This window comes from Podarcis erhardii (assembly GCF_964252035.2).
Source record: "Podarcis erhardii genome assembly, chromosome: 17".
NCBI lineage: Eukaryota > Metazoa > Chordata > Lepidosauria > Squamata > Lacertidae > Podarcis > Podarcis erhardii.
This window is the reverse complement of record NC_138515.1, coordinates 1410934-1426551: the sequence shown is the minus strand read 5'-3', so window position 1 is coordinate 1426551 and position 15618 is coordinate 1410934. Positions and strand designations below refer to the sequence as shown.

At 46.5% G+C, this 15618-nt stretch overlaps 1 protein-coding gene across 2 annotated transcripts in view; it reads right to left on the bottom strand.

Moving 5' to 3' along the window:
• SYN1 (synapsin I) overlaps positions 1-15618 on the bottom strand; it is a 122347-nt gene that overhangs the window by 14988 nt on the left and 91741 nt on the right. For both annotated transcript variants that reach the window (XM_081844614.1, XM_081844615.1), the window contains exons 6-8: positions 4109-4171; positions 2102-2244; positions 1705-1779 (exon numbers count right to left, since the gene is read on the bottom strand). In XM_081844614.1, the coding sequence (XP_081700740.1) occupies positions 1705-1779; positions 2102-2244; positions 4109-4171 (281 nt within the window). The remainder of the gene's footprint in view (positions 1-1704; positions 1780-2101; positions 2245-4108; positions 4172-15618) is intronic.

The following is a 15618-nucleotide window of genomic DNA, read 5'->3' as shown; positions in this document are numbered from 1 at the left end:
ACGAATATCTTTTCACACCCACACTCTCAACCAGCACATTCCAGGGTTTCTCTTCAGCTGAAGAGGCGTCACAGGAGACCAGCTCCCCAGAGGGATCCCTCTCAGGGTTTGGTACAGGCGGATCTTATTGGTGGGAGGATCAACCTGAGGTGGGCTGGCGCAGAGAACTGCCGAGGGGACCATGGCACGCAGTGTCACCCCAGACAACAGAGGAAGGGGGGGCACCGGGCGAGTTGGGGGTAGATCCAGGTTTCGAACACACCTCCCAAGAGATGGAAGCAGAGGAGATCGCCGTCGACGGGACCATGGAGGACTCCCCGGACTTATCCGGCTGGCTGCACGCCACGGGGGAAGAACTGTACCCTGCACTCACCCCCACAATACTGGAGCACCCAGAACCCACACCGGAAGAAGGGGAGGGGGGAAGGGGGGGCTTCGAGGGGGGGATGGATGTCAGGGGCTCAGGAGCTGAGGCACAGGGAAGATGGGAGATGGAGAGTGAGGGGGAGGAATCCGAAGGGAGCGTAGGAGGGGACAGTGGTCCGAGGGATTCCATGAGCCTCTCCAGCGAATCGGAAGATTCACAGAAGGGAGCGCCAGTGGCCAGGGGCAGGGGGGTCCCAAGGGGAACGCCCCAGGAGCAAGGGGGCAGCAGGGACTCCCAGAGCAGTAGTTGGAAATCAGGACCAGCTTCCCCACCAGAGCAGAGTGGGGGGGAAGAGTCCCAGGCATCGGGGCCAGTGCTTTCCCCACCAGGGAGAGGAGACGAGGCAGAGTCTACCACGCCTCCCTCGGAGAGTCGGACAATGGAAGGGAGGTCAGATCCGGCCAGTGTCACGGAAGAGGGAAGCAGTGATAGAAGTAGTGTAACGGTTAGGAGAAAGGTCACTGGGTTGGCGCGAGAAGCAAGTTCAAATGTACAGGAGCGCGGGACAGCAGAGAGTGAGGATTGGGAACCGGGTCCTAAAGCACGCCGGAGGCAGGGGGAGGAGCTAAGCGTCGGAAGAGTCCAGAAAGGGCAATGCCCCAGAGGGCAGGAGGACCCAGAGGAGAAGAGAGCAGCACAGGAGGTGGAGCAGGGCTAGCATCTTAAACTGGTGTGGAAGGGGCGGAGACTCAGACGGGACTTCGCCGATCTAGAGTCTAGACGTAGGGCTGCATGCTCTGGCTTTGAAATGGAAATTAAACTTCAATAAAGACTTTTGTACATAACATCAGCCTGGCGTTGGTCCTCTGTGAGCTGGGACCTAGAGGCAGCTCTGACACATACGCTTCAGGTTACAGACTCCGCTAACCCAGAAATATTACCTCGGGTTAAGAACTTTGCTTCAGGATGAGAACAGAAATCGTGCTTCGGCGGCGCAGCAGCAGCAGGAGGAGGCCCCATTAGCTAAAGTGGTGCTTCAGGTTAAGAACAGTTTCAGGTTAAGAACTGACCTCCAGAATGAATTAAGTTCTTAACCCGAGGTACCACTGTAATCAATATGTATTTTATACCACTGCACATTTTTACATCAATCCTGCTCATGATTTAATCTGTTTATAATAATTTTGCAAATATTCAATAAATGATTTCCACTCTGTATTAAAAAGTTTACTGTCTTGGTTTCTCATTCTTCCAGTAAGTTTCCATCTTTGGGCAAAAATTGTTCCCAGTCATTTCCACCCAAATCAGAGCCCCATCTCTGATGCTTTGCCACTTACCTGTCCGACATGGCTATTTGCTCCAGCATGGCAGAGCCTGTGTTGGTTTTCCAGTTCCCCGAGACGGAGGTTCTCCTGCCATGGGAGAGAAGGCACTGTTAGTGTCAGGAAGGTTGCAGAGAAAGACAAAGGGACAAGGCAATGACTGTAGGGAGAAATGGTTTTGTTTCTCCACCCACAGGAATACGGAAGAATGCCCAGCAGCACCTCCAATGACTCGTGACATGCCACAGAGGGATCACTGTGGGCACCTGTCTGTCCTGGTTGATGGACTGCATCACACCCTCTCTATGCTCCGGCACTGAGAAGGCAAGCGGGGGGGGGGGGGCGGGAATCACGGGGCAGCATCTCCAAGGGTGCAGAGGAAGGCAAGCAGCAGCCCCAGCCCCAAGCTCACATGTAGGCCTTGTAGTTGTTGCCAATCTTCTGGATGCGAACGTCATATTTGGCATCAATAAAGGGCTCTGAAGTGGCGTAGGTTTTGGTGAGGGCCACCACACTGGCAATGTCTTGGAAGTCATACTGGTTCTCCACCTTGACCTGTAAGCAAACACACAGAAGCTTCCCCTTGCCTCATTGTGCCCCACGCAAGCAAAGCCCACTCCCCAAACAGTGAGCGACTCCTGGGGTTCTGCCCCTTTAAAAACCTGTCCTTGACTTGCACACACACAACAGCCACTTGCGGTCACTTTTCCACAAGCTTCATTCATCCAAAGAATGAGAGGAAATCCAAAGGTGGGCGTGGCCCATTCTCCCAAGCGCCAGAGGCAAATTTTGTTTTATTATTTTAAGTTGGAGGTGGTTTGAAAGAGGGATCACTAGGCCTGATGTGTCTTCATGCTCATCCCACTTTTGCCCTCAGGCCAACAGGATTTCATAGAATGATGGTAGAGTTGGAAGGGACCCCGAGGGTCACCTTGTCCAACCCCTGCAAAGGCAGCAATATTTTTTAAACTGCTTGACCAGAAGTGGCCATGGACAAAAGAGTGGCATTGGGTGTGCAGATGGACCCCATGCGAAGCAAAGCCTGTCTCAAACCAGATTCAACTCTTTTCTAGACTGTTCATCCAGGCACTTCCAGGCTGTTGCTATTTCCAAGTGGGATTCAACTGCATTCCAGCAAATTTGGGTTACAGAAATGTAGCTGACTGAGCGCAACAAACTTGCTTCCCCAAAAGATCAGACTTTTTGCAATAAGGCAAACAGCTGAGAAACACACTGGAAAGTGTAGCAAAACAAATCAGAATGAAGGAAAACCTCCCTGCAAACAAATGCTGATTAAAAGATCAAGCACACATGCCCAGTGCATACAAGTGTTACAGTGCAACTGCAAATGGCTCATCAAATTGGTTAAGGTTCCTTTGGTTGCTCCCACCATTCCTTGGATCGTACTAGTAATTCTAGAGCAAATACATGTTGTCCAATCTCCCTGCAAGCAAATCAGGACGAATAAGCAGGTCATCTAGGAGCAACCTCTGCTTCCAGCCTTTAAAAAGCAGAGTTCTCTGTGAGTTGCAGGGCAATGATGTTGAAAGAGGCAGCAACTACAAAATGTTGCTAAGAGGACAGACTCATATTGGGAGGGGTTCAGGGAAAGAGAGTGGATTCCTGCTCAGCTGCACTCCCTTCTCCTACTGACCTGGGAAAGAGAGCCCTTGGGGACCCCAGAGGCAAACTAGGGAATTATACGAGGTGCCATCGTTTCAGGGGTGTCTGCTTCGGCCATGCAATGCTTTGGAGAGAAAGCACTTTTGGAAGGAAGTGCAAAGGAGGAGCTGAACAGCTCTCTTGTCTGGGTGATGGTGGCCTTTGCATTCCAAGCAAGGCTGGCCCGGTCTAGTCGACAGTACAAAGAGCTGCTTGGAGCATCGAAATTCAAGAGGTAAGCAAGAGGGGAGAGAAGCTACTTTGTCAAGGTGGCCCACCAGACAGGAGTTCAGCTTGAGGTGTATTCTCTAACATGTTCTTGACACAGTAATAGTGCATTTGTGGTGGATTTTTTCCACGCGTTCTGAAATGCTTCCACAACACTAACACATTATTGCTGTGTGCTGAATGAAAGCGGGACAAAAATAAACCAGAACATTTGTGGTATAAAAAGTTGTGTAGTTTCAGCAGGAAGTTACAGGTTGGGCACGGATTGGAAATGATGCAGAGTGACTGCACCCTCAACTTAGGCAGGCACAAACTGAAAGTGGATTCACATGTGACTGTCCTGATAGCATCCAAAGTGCAAGTCACCCTAAGTGCGCAATACACATAACGCCTTGGAAAACAAAAGAAAACATAACTCTCCTTCCAGAATGGGGCAGCTGATAAATCAGCCCACTTGAGGCGTCCCACCAAAGGGCCCTGAGCTGGGCTGCATTCTCGCGCCTCTTGGGAGAGAAGTTATACCACTCACCTTGCCCATTCCGGAATGAGCATGTCCCATCTTCACCACCACTGGGTACTTGGAGGTTGTGAGCTGGAAAGACAAGTCAGAAAAGGGGTGGTGATCAGCACATTTAGCCACAGGACAGCAGTTTGCAGGGGTGAGTACTGCTCAATGATAAATGTGAATTCACAGGCTGACACGAAACAAGGGACTGCAAATGTTACAGAGAAGGTGGTGAAAATGTCATTCAAAGATTACAACAAAATGCAGTTTAGTAAGGATGCCTCACAAAAAACAGCAGAACCAAATGCACAAATGTAAGGTCCAGTCTATGCATCAGTACATGTTGTTTGATTTCTGAACATTGGCAACTGGCAAGCTGACAGCGCAATCTGTTCAGAAGTTCAGTCCCACTGAATTCAGTAGGTCTTACTCCCAGGTACGTGAATATAGGATTTGGAGCCAGAATGTGTGAGCTACGGTAATTCCACTGGAAAATACAGAGTCAGGTGATACAAAACGTCTCCCAGGTTGGATTTTTTTACCCATATGAGTTATCACTTGATGTGGTGGTTGTCTAGTGATGAACACACATGCAAAAATCAGCTCCAAGTTAGGGACAAAAACTTTAGGTAACAGACTGCCCAAGGAAGATTTACAGCAGATGAGGGGAACCTTTGGGCCTCCAAAGGTTGCTGAACTACAGCTCCCATAATTCCTGCTTGCTGGGCTGATGGGAGTTGCAGTTCAGCCATATCCAGAGGACTAGAGGTTCCCCACACCAGATTTACAGCCTCTGTCTGTCTGTCTGTCTGTCTGTCTAGGAAGCCACTTTTGTTATTGCTGGCATCTGTCTGTCTCAAGAGACAGTGGAAGAGTGCACCATTGCAGGAAAAGTCAAGCCATTCTCCAATGGGAGACCGATACAGAAGAGACATGTTTTATTGCAGCTGGTGCAGATCTTGGTGGCTTTTGTTCCTGGCAATTGTAAGGATGCAAAGCATGGAATGGCAGTCCAGCAAAGAGAAATCTTGATGCCATGCTTCAGAAGTGGCTGCCTAAAGAGGTCCCCACCCCACTGCATTGCTGTTTTAGGAACAGCAGGGAACCTGTGCCCCCCCAGGTGTTGTGGGACAACAACCCCTATCAGTCCAAGCCAGAATGGCCAGTGGGCAGGGACGATGGGAGCTATAGCCTACCAACTTCTCTGGAGGTCCATGGGTCCTTCCCCACCCTAGCTTTATATGCTTGCTTTGGGACACCCCCAAAGCTATTCCTGAATATGGTGTGGAGCTGCTTTAATAATCGCAGCACAACTTTAAGGCCTCACTCAGAGCGGTGTGTTCCAGTCCGGGGACCTTGTGGTTCAGGAAAGATGCTGACAGAGAGGAAAGGAGTCAGTGGAGAGAAAGGCTGGAGATGAGAGTAAGAGCTGATCTCCATTGCAAAAGGAAGGAAGGAGGAAGATGACCAAGTAAAAGATCTTAGAGATCCTAAGGAATGCATACAAGAACGAGGGAGTTATCTGTACTTCTTGACGTCTTTCTTGTACTGGCTCTGGCGAAGGTGTTTACAGCACTCCATGCATTTGAAGTGGTGTGTGTGTGGGAGTCTCCCTATCTTATCAGGCCCTGAATATGCAAGCCTGGCTCCAAAGGGTGCCTAGGTTGGGCAAGACCTGGCCCTGTCTTGTACCCAAATAAGGGCAGATAGTGTATAAGAACATTGCGATGTAACGTGTCCCATTTTTTGCAAGCGAAGAGGGCCCACTGAGGATGCCTTGCCTGACGTCTCCCAAAATTTAGGAGGCAGCATTGCAAAGATCCATGGAAACTGAGATCTCACCACCAGATACTCATCCTTTGCTCCAAAAGAGGATGGATTATTTTGCTTTGTGTGCTTCTGTATTAATTATGGGAGAAGGACTTTTGACTTGCAAAGCACAGAGACAATCTTCTCTCTGTAGTTTCTGCATAGCCTGATAACCGAAGGTGTTTTAGGGGCTGGTAGCTACTCCACCTGCCTAAGGGCCCCTCCAGATGGGTCCTTCATTGCGAATGTCTTCTGCACCATGCCCTTGAAACAGTCATAGTGCATGAGTGGTGGATTCATTCCACTTTAGTGAGGGTTCTGCAATGCTCCCCCAAGGCTACCATATTATTGCTGTCCAGAGGAGATGTGGTGCAACAAATGTCTGTGGGGGAATAAACCAGAACATTTGTGGTATAAAAAGATATGGCAATTTCTTGAGAAGTTATGGGATATACACTGGTTTGGTGTCAGGCGGCTGCCAGCAACTCCCATGGCCCAGGAACGTACAAAGACTAGGAATGTTCTCACCGTCCGCTTTTTATTCAGTATTTACAGAGAGAGGCTTTAGAACACAGCCTCTTGGATAGCGGCGTTGTCCCAAGTGACTCTCCACTTCCTCATTCGTCATCCTCATCACCTCCTCTACGGGTGTCGCTAAGTGCCCTCTGTCTTTGAGCTCTTCGGGGGGCTGGGGGCTGGAATGCTTTTTAAAGACACGGAGTCCATCAGCTGTCAGCCCCTGGTGCTTCTTCCTCCTCCTCCTCCTCCTCTGCCATTATTTCCCAGCTTTTCCCCTCATCTGCCTCTCTCTCAACCCCCTGTTGTAATTCTGAACTGTCTTCCTCTTCTCTGGAAGGGTTAGGCTGGGGAGGTGGTCTTCACCATTCCTCCTCTGCCCACTCCCTGACATTTGGACTGAAGCCATGTGACCTCCCCAATACATTTGCAGACACAAACAGCATTGGAAATGGCATGGAAACATGCGATGGCATGTGGCTGCCCCCAAAGCATCATGAGCACAAATCATCACAAAGGTGCAATAACAAGGATGTCTGGAGGGGCCCCAAGCAGAGGCAGAAGGGGTTCAGCAGCGACAGAGAAAGAAAATTGGAGGTTTGCAGGTGGCTGAAAAAAAGGAAGCTGTTGCTTTTGAGGAACTGATAATTTGGCTGTTACAATGGGCCGCCTGGATGCCTGCTTGCTTCTTGGCACCCTCCCCACGCAAACACAGATGCACATAAAGAAAACTTGCGCATTTGTAAATAAATAGATATTATGAAAATGCCACAAGTCTTCCGTGCAGGAAACGGACGCTGAAAAAGGCTGTGCCGTAAAACCTCTCACCATTTGAGGAAGTGGAAAGTGCCAGGCAACTGTGTCATCCTTTCTTTGTACAAATTCAGCCCCATCACTCATCATGAGTAATACTAATAATGAAAAAACTCTGAAGTTTTCTTTCTTTTAAGGCAGTGCAACCATACTTCACAATCATCACATTGACACCCAAAGCATTTTAAAGCAAGGGGAAGCTCTAGGAGGGTGACGAAAACCAAATGACACTGTGCTTCCTAGGACAACCCCCCCAGCGCAGGCTGACAACAGCTTGTGCATAAAAAGCAGGTTGTAAGAATCTGGAGGGCACAAAACAGGAAGGAGCTGGCCTGTGATTCAGGAGGGTCTGACGTAATGCTTAGATGCCAAACTCTGTAGTTAAGGACAAAGAGGGGCAATGTGTTGGTTGCCCAACAGACCTTTGTGTCTAAGCCCCCAACAGACCCCTTTATTTTTTTTCTGCACTTCTCTTAAGGACCCTCCAGACTGGGGTGGGTTTGGGGGCAGGCAGGCAGTGCCTTCTGCAACCTGGCGCTGGTGCAACAATAGTGGACTAGCAGTGGATTTACACTGGACTGTCCGCACATCCTTCTGCTTTAGCAATTGTTCTGTGATGCTTCCCTTTTTTTTTTTAATAATTTTTATTGGGTTTTTACATTTTATAACAACAGACACACACACAAAGACAAAAACACACAGATACAATTTCATACCCTAATTTTCTTTACCCACTTTCATTGACTTCCCCCCACCCCCTCCTCTTACATCCCAGTTCCAATAATTAATTCAGCAAGTTCTTACCTAACCTCTTAAACATATTCATATTGCTTTTAAAAATTTAATTCTTTTTGTTTATCTATATTCAACTTATCCAATTCTCTTATAATCATTAATTTCTTTTTTTTTTTAAGGTTGATCTAACTTCCCTTCCACAAATTTTTCCCTTTATTATATTAATTATAGGTCACATTGACCAAATAAACAAATCATAACATTTTATAGTTCTATTCTCTCTCCCCCCCCGCCCCGGTTTCTGTCCCTTCCCAAACAAATGTCCAAAAAACAAACAAAAAATAGTTCTTAGCCCGGATTCCTCACGTCCGAGGCGTCTGATTCTCTGTCAGTCCCTCTGCCAACTATATTGGTAGTCCTCTTTGTTGGTCCTAAGACCCCGAAGGAGTTCAGTCAGAGTCACATCATATTTTCTTTCATCCAGAATGTTTAAAAGTGGTTGCTGCGAAGGATCATCTACTTTTCCATACTCAAGAGGAAAGTCCCAATCATGTTGCTTTATTCTTTTTAGTTTTAATATTCCAAGTACTCCAGGGACTTCCCTCTTCTTCTTTCTCATCTTTCGCAGGTTTGTAATCCAAAGGTCTTCTTGCTCGTACTCTAACAGTGTAGATTCCTGATTGATATTTTCCACTTGTAGTGTCTGCACTCCTTCTTTCCTCTCTGTCAATTCCAAGAGCATCTCTTCCTGCTCAGCTGCAGAGTTTTTGTCATACGTCTCCTTTGTGCATTCAGCAGAGTTGTTTGTTTCAGAATTTAAGGTCATAAATACTTTGCTCAGAGCCATACTCTGCTCTTGCAGGATTCCCACGAGAAAGAACATTTTTTCTATCTCCGCCAGTAATTTTCCCTCTGCAGCCATTGTAATGTCACTAATTCCCCCTAGGGGGCTTTCAGTTATTTAGTAGTCCTTTTCCAATAATCTGTTACTTTGTTATTATCACTACTTTGTTTCCAATCACCTCAGCTCAAATGTATCACCTTTAATTCAGAGAGTTGTTAAATAACAAAATTCTTTACTTTGTCCGCCCGTTTGACAGCTCCTTTGACAGCTGTCAAACTCCTTTCACTTTTTCCTCCGGCACACAAACAGGACACTCCCGGGTTTTGGGGGGGATTACACACAAAGTTCCAAAGTTCCTCCCTTTCTCTCCAGCACGAAAACTTCTATCAAATTTGTGAAAAACTTTTAAATCATCAAAACAGTATTCATTCCGCCTTAATTCTCCGTTCCTTGCTTTAAATCGTCTATAAGTAGAGGGGGTGCGGACTTCCCTTTAACACATCCCCCGATCGTGCCGAATTCAAAAGGTAAAAATTTTTTAAAGTCCAAATTCCACTACTCACGGGTCCTTTGTTATCCAATCCGAATTTTGGGAAGAAAGTCAGCGCTCTCCGGCCATGGCTCGCGGCTTCGCTCCACTGAAGTAGCGGTCTACTCTCAGCACCACGCCACTCTCCGTACCCTCTCCGTAGCCTTTAAAAAGGCTCTTCGTGGGTCGGGGAGGGCGCTTAAGGTGCCCACCGAGTCACCAAGTCCGCAGGCTTCCGCGCCTGCGGTTTCTGAGGGTCCCCGTGTCGCCGGCACGGCAAGACCCATCTTCAGCGGAGCCGATTCCCTCCGGAGCTTGGAGGGAATCCGCCATTAGCCGTTCGCGCTAACCCGGAAGTCCTGTTCTGTGATGCTTCCCAAACACGATTGCTTTACTGCTCTCTGGAGGGGCGCTACTAGTGCTATAGCGTGCACACACACACACACACACACAAAAATAAAGCAGAACATTGCAGAATAAAAAGTTAGAGGATTCCACAGGAAATTATGGAACATGCACTGACTTGGAAGTACGGTATTATCTCTGCCCTGAAACTAATGCAAGCACAAACAGTACTGAAAGTGGGATCCTGTATCCTCCCCCCTGAACTCCACCAAGAGCACAAATAATCACAAATGCATATTAAAAAGTACTCTTGGTCTCCTGTCTAGGGATTTGCAAAGATGGCAGCATCATTATTCTCTTGGAGTGTCACGGGGGGTGGGGTGGGGGTGGGGCAAAGTGAGGTGCCCAGGTTAGTGTGAATGGGATTGGAGCCTTATCCATGGTGTGGAGGGAAGTTTCCCCAAAGCTTCACCCATTGGGAGTGAAAAAAAAGGAATTACAGGACGTAAAGAGAAAAGTTCTACACTTTCATGCTACATTTTGCAGGCAAGAGTGCCCCAACTTTGCCTGTCTATATGTACAAGGATTATCAGAACAACTCTTTAAGGCAGATCAGGGACACGGGTGGTGTTATGGTCTAAACCACTGAGCTTTCTCGGTGGTTTGAATCCCCGAAAAGGGGTGAGCTCCTGTTACTCTGTCCCAGTTCCTGCCAACCTAGCAGTGCAAGTAGATAAATAGGAACCACTGCGGCGGGAAGGTAAATGATGTTTCCGTGCGCTTTGGCTTCTGTCACTGTGACCCGTTGTGCCAGAAGCGGTTTAATCATGCTGGCCACATGACCTGGAAAGCTGTCTCTGGACAAACACTGGCTCCCTTGGCCTGAAAGTGAGATGAGCGCTGCATCCCATAGTTGCCTTTGACTGGACTTAACCATCCAGGGGTCCTTTACCTTTACCTTTACCTAAGGTAGATCAGTATTAACAGCCCCGCCCATACTGAAGCTTTGGGGAGGGGAGAATGAGAGGCCCAGTTGCTTGAGGCCTTCTAAGAAGTTCATGGCTTAGGTGATCTTCAGAGCTGCTCTGCAGCACAGCCTCTTATTCCCAACTCTCCATCAGCTCCCTAGGACAGTATCAAATTTATAGGTATCAAGGCCTCTGAATTTTATTAATTCTGACTTCAGGAATACCCTGGCCTAAAGGCTGCACTGTCACCAAATTTTGAAGCAGAAGGGTCATCAGCATGAAACCCATTGGCACATTTCCATGACTGACATTTTTATTTCTTATTTTTACTGCAACACATGCAGCAGAAAGGCAGAATCAGCTCCAACTTCTTTAAAATAAATACTGGAATGGGGGAAAAGGTGAGATCCTATCAGATGGAGCTTTGTGTCTCACGTGCAGCCCCAGAACAAGCCCTGCTGAAATAGAAGGCCTGAGTGACGCGCCAGCAGGCCGGCCAGTGGGGGGGGCGGGCAGGGGGGCTGTGTGACCTGCCAGTGGCCCTTCAGTAGGGTTGGGTGAATCTATCCATTTCAGTTCCCCCCACCTTCTTATCTTTCCAGGCTGCAGTTCAGCTCCCCACACTTCCACACCAGTGTCATATATATTACAGTGCTTTCTTCTGGGGGTACTCAAGGGCACTGCTGTAACAACTTCATGGTCAGAACCGGTGCCTTCTCTCTCTCTCTCTCTCTCTCTCTCTCTCTCTCTCTCTGATGTTCTCATAAAAATTCATCAGCATCTTAATGCGAATTTCCCTTAATGTATATATTTATATATATATTGAATTCTGCCCAATACACAATTTTTTGCGAGGGAATTTTCCTAATATTATATGCATTTACACAAACTGTATTGTATTATCATTTCATTAAAAAAATCATTTCATTATATGTGTTTATATGCAGGTTTTACCCTAATATATGCATCCCTAACACTCAGTAGCAAACCTCAGTTTGTTGAGTAATGTTTGAGAAGTCCCAGGGAGGTGCAGCAAAGCCTTGCTCACAGACAAAGCTTCCCTGCCTAGCTTCCAAATGCATTTCTCATCCTCCATACCTGGAAATGGCTGTGCACCTAAAACCCCTTGTGTGAACTACCCCAATGCTCATTTCAACTGAGCAGCTCATCAACATGAGGTCACTTTCACTTGCTGATGGCAAAGCCAGATAACTGACAGTTAAGAGTGAAAGTGAACTATGTCTAACCATTTTAAACTGATTTCAACACTGGTACTGAGCTGACAGGTCAATAAAACATGAAAGTAAAAGATGAGTTGTTGTTCTGAGCCTGCTAGTTAGAGCAAAATCGTAGGTTGTATTCAGTGCTAGTCCTACTCAGCACAGCACCATTGAAATTAATGAGCCTCTATATTAGTCATGTCCATTAACTTCAAAGCGTCTACTCTGAGTAGGACTAGCAGTGAAAACCACCCAATAGATGGAATTCAGCATTGCATTATGGTGAACATTTCATCTGTGCAAGCGTTTCTGTATGCCAGATGGAAGAGCCCCTCTTTCTTCCTTCCCTGCCCTGTTCTGGGGGTTCTCCCAACCCCCACAAACCAATTTCAGGGGGAAGAGGGGGGAATCCCCATTGCGCAAGTGGAAGTCACCTGGCTTGAGAGCAGTACATGTGAAAAGGATCTAGGAGTCTTGATTGGACTTCCGGGTTGGTGCCTCCGGTAATGGCTGAATTCCTCTGATCGGGAGGAATTTGCCCCGTGGGAATTTGGGTCTGGCCGTCACGGCGATGGCGGAGACCCGCAAAAAATCACAGGCGGGAGAAGCCTGTGAGCGTGGGATTCGGCGGGCACCTTTTGCGCCTCCCCTACTCGCGGGGAAACCCGGTTTCGGGGGTCTGGAGCGACGTGGGGTGAGTGGCGCGGTGCTTCGAATCATCTGCTTCTTCCACGGAGCGAAGCCGCATAGCTGTTGCCGGAGAGCGCTGACTTTTTCCTGTGGACAATTTGATTTTAAAGTAATTACCCGTGAGTAGAGCTGAAGCGGGATAATTGGATTTCTAAAAGTTTAATTTGGTATCGTAACGGGGAGGTTCAATACAGGAAGTCCGCCTTCCCCTTTTGTAAATAGACTGAAGCATTTGTGAGGAGAATCAGAACTTACAGGGTTAAACAGTTCTGTGTGACGTCTCACATTCTGAGGCGTGGTTATGTTCACATACGGGAATCTTTCTTTGTGTGTTTCTTCTCTTTTGTTTTTGGCTGAGAGGCGAAAGGATGGTTCGGGTCTGACCTGCTACGGCGAGCGGGGGACCCCTAAAATCACAGGCGCTGAAGCCTGTGAACAAGGAGATTCGGTGGGCACCTTTGCGTCCCCCGGTATCGCGAAAGAGCCTTTTTAAAGGCTCCGGAGCGGCATCGGGTGTGAGCGCGGTGCTGAGGATCGCAACCCAGCTCACGGAGTGAAGCCGCGTCGCCATTGACGGAGAGCGTCGATTCCTTCCTGAAACTACCGATTGGCAACAATACCCGTGAGTAAGAACTGCAAAATAAAGTGAACAGGACTTTTAAATTAAGAAGATTTGGCTGAAAATGGGAAAGGCAAAAACTAAGGAAGTCAGCCTCCCGGAACTGCACGATTGACTGAGCAATGAAAAGAGCAAGCTGTATTTAAAGCAACGCTTCTTAAATTCTGTTAAACCTGACATTGAAAGGGACCTCCCCCCACTGAGCGGGAGAAGGGGGGAAGAAAATTGACTTAATTTAACCCGCTAGAAGAAGAAAGTTGTGAACGGGAAACTCTCCGCTGCCGATACCTCTGGCCAGGCTGCCTGAGCGGTGAGCGCCTGGAAGTGAACTGTCAAAAAAAAAAAAAGGGACTGTGGATACAAAGTAAGACTTTATTTGAAATATAATAACGGGACTTTAGTGGACAGAATCTGCAATACTTCAAATTGCAACAAAGTAGGGCTTTGGGTTGGACTTTTGTTTTTTAGGACTTTGTATCGCTATTTGCTTCCCTGCTTCTTTGTTACTCCTGCCTGGATACAATTTCTCCCTCTAGAGGACTAAAAGAGAGACAGTTGCATTGAGGTAAAGAAAGTGGGATTTTCCACTTGCAATCTTCCTGTGTGAACGACCTTGAGTTATGAGCACTCCACTGGATGAAATATCAACAAGAAGCAAAACAAAACAGGCTCAAAAGCAGGCTCAAAAAAGAAGCTCCATATCAGGAGCAGCAGCTGCACAGGAAAAAGTAACAACAGCATCAATGGATTCTATGACACAGGCACTGCTCAGAATAAATCAATCTTTAGAAGCACTTACTAAGCAATCTACAGAGAACTCTAAGAAACTGACAGAATTGACAACAAGACTGGACTTGAACACAACGACAATATCATCTAATACAGATTCTATAAATCGTTTAATTCAAGAAAGTACGGAAACAAGGAAAATAGCTGAGATCGCCAAGAGCACTGCCGAGGAAACTAAGGGAAAATTTGCGCCTATTGCAAAGAAGGTACACGAACATGATGCAACTTTGGCCCTTATGGAATTGGAGAGGAAAGGTAAGAATCTGAAACTGAGATTGGTACCAGAGGAGGAAGAGGACAATCTTGGGGAATTTCTCACAGACAAGTTTCAAGAATTTTGGACTGATGAGCTAGAAGGAGAAGAAGATGAATTTGTAATAACTACAGCTTTCCGGATTGGCAGGAAGCAAGGCAAGAAACCGAGGGATTGTTTAATCACATTGAGATCCAAGGAAGAAAGAGACAAAATATTGAACCTACATTTCCAGAAGGCTTTGATTATTAAAAACTCCCAAATACAGATTTTTAAAGATATTCCTAAATATTTTTTGGAGGTGAGGACCCAATTCAAAGATTTAGTGGATATATTGAAACAAAACAACACCCCATTCAGGTGGGAGTTCCCACAAGGGTTGTCCTTTAATTTTAAAGGGAAGAAAATCAAAATAAAAACAATTCAAGATAAAGAACACTTTTTGGAGAGAAACTTTGAGGACTTTCAGAAAGGAACTGTGAGTGAGAGGGAAATACCGGATATTGCAAACTTATCATTTGGATTGAATCCAGCACCAACCGATCAGGAACAAGAACTTGGAGCAGTCGGTGGAAAAGATACCCAGTAACAAAAATGTCTCTGCAACTTCTGAGTTGGAACTGCAATGGTCTTAACCATCCCCGAAAAAGGGCTCAAGTGTTTCATATATTAAAGAAAGAATATTTAGACATAATATGTTTGCAAGAAACTCATATTGCCAGGATACATAGAAAACTTCTGACAAATAAGAGATTAGGACTGGAATTTATTTCTTCAGATAAAGTTAAGAAAAGAGGGGTGGTGATTTATGTTAAGGAAAAATTGGAACCAAAAATGATTTTTAAGGATGAACAAGGAAGATTTCTGGCAGTGGAAATTCAAGCCCAAGGAGAAAAAATTTTGATTGTAGGAATTTATGCACCTAATGAGGGGAAGGCTGAGTTCTTCAAGAAGTTGCATGAGACTTTAATGGACTTTATGGACTTTAAAATCATAATGATGGGTGATATGAACGGAGTTGTCTCCACAAACATGGATAAAGCGCAAAGACAAGTAATTTCCAAGGATGGGAGACTACCAAAGACTTTTTTCAAACTGACTGACACTATGGACTTGATTGACATTTGGAGAACAAGGAACCCTCTGGAAAGAGAGGGGACCTTTTTCTCTGAAGCAAAAATGACATGGACCAGGATTGACCAAATATGGATTTCTAGCAATCTGGCACCAAGGGTTAAAAAAACAGAAATCTGCCCAAAAACTTGCTCTGACCACAATGCAGTAAAGATGGAAATGAAATTGACAACAGCTGGAACCTTCAGATGGAGAATGAATGACACCCTATTTAGAGATGAAGCAATTTATAAAAAGGCCCAAAAGACACTGAAAGACTACTTCGAGATA